Raw genomic sequence first — 7,671 nt, 5'->3', positions numbered from 1 at the left:
AAACAGCTTCCATCCTTGACAGCCCTTATATTCTTAATGTAAAAGTAAAGGGATAAATGTGTGTGTGTGTGTGTAGCATGATTGCTCAACTGCACATACCTATGGGTATAAAGGGATAGGCACTAATAACCAGCACTGCTTTCTCTAACACTTACTATGGCTCTCTCACCCAAAGCAGAAATTAGAGCTGCATCCTCTGAAGGACACAAGGTCATCGGTCAAGAGCCCCTTAATTACCAACACCTATTGAGCCACCAAGGACGCTAGGTGACCCCGTTATTAAAGGAAATAAAATGCACTTTAGATCAATTTACGGATGATTGGGAGTACATACGTTGAGTGGACATCAAAATCATGTCATTCGGATGTGTTTTGAGAAAGTTTGATTTTACCGTTTTTAGTCAAAACTCGTTAGCCTGGAAGTGACCAGGGCATGTCATTTCGCCGCTACAAAATGCTATTTTTAAACCTCTTCTACAGTTCAAACAACATCACACTTACGTTGGTAGTGAGTAGAGGGTCCTAAAGCCAAACCAAGTCTCCGAGGTCTTTATGTGGTCGGATAGAGAGTCCAGAATGAATTTCATCAAGCCAGTACCTTTCCGAAATGTTGCTGCTGCAGCTGGTATCTTTAGGGGAAAGTCCGTGGAGTCGATTGCCGACTGTGGAGTAACACGCTCTGGAAATTCACAATTTCGCCGTTTTTTAGAAAAAAAAAAAAACATAGTCCAGTATTTCTTTTCAAAATTGAAATGAAGTTGTATGCAACAGCAAACCCTAGCTTACTAACAGGTTGGAATTTTGAAATGTCACGTGACGTGATGTTGTGCAACGACGTGATGCAATCGACTCCTACGGACTTACCGGAAAATACGGTAAGCATTTTACTAGTGAATGTAATATATAGCCTACAACATAGTTGTAGTGGTCTTTATAGCACATAGCCTATCCTGGTATAATTTTGTTCAGTGCGTAACAGCTTTATGCAACCCTCGCTCTTCTGCCAGTGTCCCTTCTCTGGGCATCACCATGTACCTCTCTACCCACACTATACTCTGGGCACCTCTACACCCGTGCGGTCCTTTTTAGGCTTCTCTATGCCCATGCGGTCCTCTTTGAACACCTCTATTCCTGTGCCGTGCTGTGTTCTCTGCCCATGGCATGTGCTGTGCCCATGGCATGATCTCTGGGAAAAGTTATGCCAATGCCCTCTGTTCTGGACAACGCTATGCCCATGCTGTCGACTGTCATCTCTGGGCACCTCTATGCCCATGCTGTCTTCTGTGGGTACCTCTGGGCCTGTGTCATCTTCTCTGGGTCCTGTGGGCACCTCTGTGCCCATGTTGTCCTCTCTGGGCATCTCTATGCCCTGGCTGTCTTCTCTGGGTACCTCTGGCTCTCACAGAGGTAACATTAAAGGTCAAAAGATTGTTGATATTCCAGCTCAATCGCTAATTACATTACATCCCTGTGTGTTAACAGGCTAGAATAGTGTTTTGGTCCAAGGCACTTCATTTACCACTTACAGAGCCAGGATTATGATTAAGTACAAGAGATTTCTTTAACACAGAGACAGCATGGCTATGTAGAGGATTTGTGAGCAACAATTATGTTTTAGTGGGAGAAAAAAAATATTGGAATGGAATTACAGACCTACCTTTAATAGGTCAACACAGAGAGCTGAATAATCTGTGGCTCCTGTGTTAAGCTAACTAACCACCCCTGACCAATCTCACCCTGCTAATGAATGACAGGTATGTTGCTGTAGAAACACAATGGTTCAGAGAACACTTGCTGTTCATAAATCATCTCTGAGAGCGAGGACAACAAACGCACTCTCTCTCTCTCAAACACATACATTCAAACACACACACACACACACACACACACACACACAGAAAGGGATTAGAGACATAGACATGACTAATGTTACAAGGCCTAATAGTGTGTATAACAGTCATCACTGGTATTATGGTCCTACCAGGGGAACACAGAATCGCCATATTCTCAAAGACAGTCTCCCAGTCTATTGGCAAGGTATGTTAGTGTTAGACTTAGTTTAGGCAGAGTGTGTTTCAATGCTAGGACAGAGGTGTGTATCTGGGCTGTCTAAGTTTGTGTATTATAATGTGTATTATAGGCAAGGGGTGGTGGGGGGTGGAGTAATATAAACATAAAACAATATCACAGCACAGTGTTTGTGATAACAATGTAAATGACGATACTGTATGATGCATCTCGGTGATGTGTGTGTGTGTGTGTGTCAAATGCAAGGTATCGAAGCAGTACTCTATGCCTATATGCTACAGGCAAACTGTGAGTATTTCTGATGCAGGCTGTGCTAATTTTGTTAGCCATGGGTAGGGGAGGTGTGTGTGTGTGTGTGTGTGTGTGTGTGTGTGTGTGTGTGTGTATCTGTCCTTGAGGCATTGTGATCTGTGTGTGTGTGTATGTGTGTGTGTGTGTGTGTGTGTGTGTGTGTGTGTGTGAGTGCAACAAACAGGGTGTGTAAGTTGTGCGTGTCAATGCTATACATCTCTGCGCTAATGACAATGGGTGTGACTTCTGTGTCAGTGTGTGAGCTCTAACCTTTACCCTGCTTTCTCTGAGTGTGTGTGCGTGTGTGTGTGTGTGTGTGTGTGTGGCCGGCCCATGCATCGGCCTCCACAGCCACATCAAATGGCACCAACACCGATGGCCCCTTCGCCCAACGCTGATTACACCTACACTGGAATAAGCGTCATCATTGGATATTATGGACAGCTAAGAGAGAGAGAGAGAGAGAGAGAGAGAGTGTGTTTGTGTGTGTGTGTGTCAGAGAGATGGAGAGTTCTCCCTCTCAGTGTTTGTTCTGCTAATGATGACATAAGGGTATAAATATGCAGTCATGACAGAATGACTCAAGCATCATTAATATGCAGTGCAATCACAGCAAGGCGTCAGACGACCGTGACAACACCTTCTGTGCATGAGAAGAAGGGTGATGGGTAATTTCTGAGTATTTCAGGTTTATTTTTGTAACAACTATTTCACTGATGGAATCGCAAGTCAGACCTATCAAGCACAGCTGTTCAAATACAAATGTTATAAAAGCTTCAGAAACTACAGAAAAATTAAGTGCAACAAGAATTAGTGAATGTTGAGGCCCATTGAACCATTAGCGACACAGCACATAGGCTATAGGCTATCAGCCTGTGCACTTTCCTGTTTTGTTTCACCTCTCCCCACTCCTGACCTGTGCTGTGTAGCAGACTTGTGAGTTACAAGTTGATTGTTTTGAACTGCAGTTAGCCCCAGGTTGGTGATATGTTATCTATCCTTGGTCATTATCTTGACTCCCATGTCCAAATGTGTTTGAAACCAACACCCTATGCCAGCAAGGCAGTTAGGACTTAAGCAACCTTATGTCTTGAAACCTTTTCACCCTTGATTTTTAAATGGCAGCACAGAACTACACATATATTAACATATTTTATCTCATTCTCATAAGTTTAATGCTGTGTGAAGTCTGTGCTGTGTCCAAATCAAAATATCAATTAGCCTACGTGTAGCATTTTTACCAGTAGGCCTATCAGCCTATCAGGAATAGCATCTACAATATTTACATTTAATTTAGACTATTAGTGGTAGAAATCAAGGTATCTTTAGACAAATCACATTGGTGAGACATTTCTTGTTTTGTTACATATGAACATAGTCTATGTAGACTTCACAAGTAGGCCTACTTCGTGAGTTTCTCCTAAAGACTTTGTGAAAAGTCGACCCTACCTACACCACACTATCCTTACAAGAAATATCTCAGGGGGTCAGCAGAACAACCAAGTGAAAAGAATGTGCCGACATACTACAAACGTGTAGATGTAGCCTACTCTTGAGTGTCTATTTCTATGTGAAGTGTCGTCCTCACAACTTTGTCATAAGTTGCTTAAGATATCAAAACCCAGTGGTTCAATAACTTGAAACTTGAACCCACGTCTCCAGTAACCTTTGAGTTCCCTCTCAATCGGAATGGAAACACTTACCCGGCGTAATGCGCTTTAATTTTCACGTATTCCGTGTGCAAGTCCATCACTGATCCGTTACTCGTAGGCATTATAATCCAGAACGGGTAGCATTTACAGTCTTAAAAATTGTATTAATGTTTCCGTTCGAAACTTTAAAGTTGTCGAAGCGAGGATCGATACTCCGTCAAGAGATGAACCCACAACACGACAAAGTCAGCAATAGGCTGTTCTTCAGTGTTTCACTTTGTCAAAGCAGACACACATTTGCCCAGTAAAGTTGATCGGCAATGTTCCACGGCTTTTTCGGAAATCCATCCACACCTTGGCAGCTTGTTTCCCAGTCTCACCCTCGCTGGGCTTGCTATGGTAACGGGGCGGAGAAAGCGACGATAAGACGGGTTACTTCCAGGTCTGGATTGGCCTGGTCAGAATCCACCTGTTGTCGAGCGGGGACAGAGCGCCGCTACAAAGTTGCAGCATGGTTTAGAGTAGACTGAAACATTTAAGTGATTTCCAAATCGAATATGTCAAAAACATGTCAAATGTCGATGCAGTGTCGCATATAAGTCCCTTGGAAAAGTAGTAAGCACATGCAGATCCGTTCTTTTTCGGTCCATTTCTTGCGACATCAGTTCCAGACGTGAGTAGCGTAGGTTCATCCCCCTACCGGCCTAATATCTCAACATCAACATTATCCTCATTCCAGCAATATTAGCCTAGTGTAGTAATGTGTAGTGCATAAAACTATCTTATCACGTTGAGGCAACCAGCCTAAGCGCACTATTATAGGCTTCAATAGGCAAGCGCAGTAACGGGTCCATGTGACCGCAAAGTCTTGACAACATCCAATTAACATTTAACAAACCGCCGTAGTCAAGGAAGGTATCCTAGGCTATGCAAGGCGGCTGCACCACGCTTGTTTAACACTATTCCTGAGCAAAGTATAACGTATCGCTCTCTTTCAAATAAAAATGTCACCGTAGGTTTCTTTACATTGCCCTTTCTTCATTGCATTTGAACACAAAGTGGCGTCGTTATGCGCAACGGACATTTTTGGAGAGCGGTAGGCCTGCAGTATTTAAAAAAAAGGGAAATGTAGTCTACAGTGATTCATTATAAGCATCCACATAACTTCGCCATTTAGAGTCCAACTGAGTTTGGAAATGTAAGGCTGGAAGCAGATAAAGGACGATTTGTCTGGTATGTTGGCGACTCCTGCTGGGCAAATGAAGACTCTTAGTCATGTCATGTGTAGGATCTTCAGGTCCCTAGGTCAGTTTGTCCAAAACTTACCTGGCTAGTAAATTGATTTTTACCCTTTCTTTATATGAAACAAAATAACAAATAATATTAGAAAATGTAATTCCAGGGAATTACCATTGCATGTAAATGTAAAACTGCTGTGTATAACATTACTTACAGTATGATTATTCAGATTACATAGACTTACAGTATTCTTGAAAACCACTCACTTGGTTAGATGTTAGCTGAGAGTATATGACAGTCAGTACAAATAAATGGTCAATTCAATATTGATCAACATTTGTTTTAATACAGTACTGCAGAAACAGCAGAATGATACTCAGAACACACTAATGAACACTTAACAACCAATGCAAGCTTGAAGTAAAAAAATCAAAGTTGTTGAAACCAATTTTAAAGTTAACCAATAATGATAAGGGAGAAACAAGATGTCTACTATATTTGCATTCTTACAGAACTTGATAGATAGATAGATAGATAGATAGATACTTCATTGATCCCCAGGGGAAATTCAAGGTCTCAGCAGCAGCATACATACAACACAAACACATTCTTTAACAGCAGAAAGAGTAATTAAAGTATATAATATAAAAACACAACTAAGCAGTAAGGACAGTAGAAGATAAAGAATATGCTAAATATACTAAAATACAAATTATACTAACACTTAATACAATATATAAAAATATACTAAAATACAAATTACAAAAATACAAATTAAAATACAAATTATATTATAACACTTAATCTAAATCAATTCTAAAAACAGTATCCACATAGTGGTGATTAATAAATCAGAGGCTTTGCAATGACTGAGGCAGGGACTGAGCCTGTGATTCTCTGTGCATAGTAAGGTATGGTAAGGTGCTCTAAGGTGCTCTGTGTGAATGAGTGTCATGGTGGTAGTGCAATGGTGATAGTGGTCATGGTGATAGTGCAAATGAGTCAACAGTGCAACAATGCAGTAATAAAGTAAAGTAAAGTCTATATATCTATATATTTAACTATTTAAGAAAATGTATAAGTGTGGCCACAGTTCGGCTGTGGCATGGAGGGGGCGGGGTTATGCATATGTGCTGATGTGCTAATATAGCACGCAAACAGTGAGGCATAAAGACAGTGGTACAAGTGGCTAGTGGACAGACAGTACCAAACATGGAGGGGGGTGAAGAGGCAGACAGACTATGCAGAGAAGTCTATCTCTCCTCTTCCCTTAAGTGAGGCATTGAACAGTTCAATGGCCCTGGGGACAAATGACTTTCTCAGTCTGTCAGTTGTGCAAGGCAGTGAGCGAAGTCTCCAGCTGATCAGGCTCTTCTGCTTAACAATAGTGCTGTGGAGTGGGTGACACTCATTGTCCAAGATGTTGATCAGTTTGTTCAGGGTCCTTTTGTCAGATAGTGAAGTGATGCACTCCAGTTCAGCTCCAACTACAGAGCCAGCTTTCCTTACCAGCCTGTCAATTCGCCCCACATCCTTCTTCCTTGTGCTTCCTCCCCAGCATACTACTGCATAGAAGAGGACGCTGGCAACAACAGACTGGTAGAACATCCTGAGGAGCTTACTGCACACATTGAAGGACCGCAGCCTCCTCAGGAAGTACAGACTGCTCTGCCCTTTCTTGTAGAGTGCGTCAGTGTTGGCTGACCAGTCCAGTTTATTGTCCAGGTGGAGACCCAGATACTTGTAGGTGCTAACCACCTCCACATTGACCCCATCAATGTGGACTGGTAGCAGAGTGGGCTTAGACCTGCGGAAATCCACCACCATCTCCTTGGTCTTTGAAGTGTTTGAAGATGATTGAGTTTGCACTATTGCACAAAGTCCTCCACCAGGCTCCTGTACTCCTCCTCCTGCCCGTTCCTGATACACCCCACAATTGCAGTATCATCAGAAAACTTCTGCATGTGGCATGACTCAGTGTTGTAGCAGAAGTCAGATGTGTACAGGGTGAACAGGACAGGAGAGAGCACAGTTCCCTGTGGCGCTCCGGTGCTGCAGATCACAGTGTCAGAGAGACAGTTCTTCAGTCTGGCCGAACTGTGGTCGCCGGGTCAGGTAATCTGTAATCCAGGTTACCAGGTGAGCGTCCACACCCATCTGCAAGAGCTTGTCTCCCAATCTGAGGGGCTGGATGGTGTTAAAAGCACTTGAGAAATCAAAGAACATGATTCTCACAGCACTTTTCCCCTTGTCCAGGTGGGAATGTGTCCTGTGTAGAAGATACTGTAAGTGATGGCATCGTCCACGCCCACTTTCTCCTGGTAAGCAAACTGTAACGGGTCTAGTGCATGGCGTATCTGGGGTCTGAGCATGCCTAAGACCAATCGCTCCATTGTCTTCATCACATGTGATGTAAGAGCGACAGGTCTGTAGTCATTAAGCTCACTAGGGTGTGGCTTCT

General features: G+C 42.8%; 1 protein-coding gene across 1 annotated transcript in view; it reads right to left on the bottom strand.

The window, feature by feature from the left end:
* Positions 1 to 4,679, bottom strand: part of LOC125293329 (protein kinase C zeta type-like) — a 153,173-nt gene extending 148,494 nt beyond the window's left edge. Inside the window, exon 1 of the mRNA XM_048241197.1 lies at positions 4,023 to 4,679. Coding sequence (XP_048097154.1) covers positions 4,023 to 4,093 — 71 coding nt within the window. The 5' untranslated portion in view covers positions 4,094 to 4,679. The remainder of the gene's footprint in view (positions 1 to 4,022) is intronic.
* Positions 4,680 to 7,671: the final 2,992 nt, after the last annotated feature.

The sequence above is a fragment of the Alosa alosa genome, chromosome 4 (assembly GCF_017589495.1).
Source record: "Alosa alosa isolate M-15738 ecotype Scorff River chromosome 4, AALO_Geno_1.1, whole genome shotgun sequence".
NCBI classification, from domain to species: domain Eukaryota; kingdom Metazoa; phylum Chordata; class Actinopteri; order Clupeiformes; family Clupeidae; genus Alosa; species Alosa alosa.
Note: the sequence above shows the minus strand (reverse complement) of the source record. Positions and strands in the feature narration are given on the sequence as shown.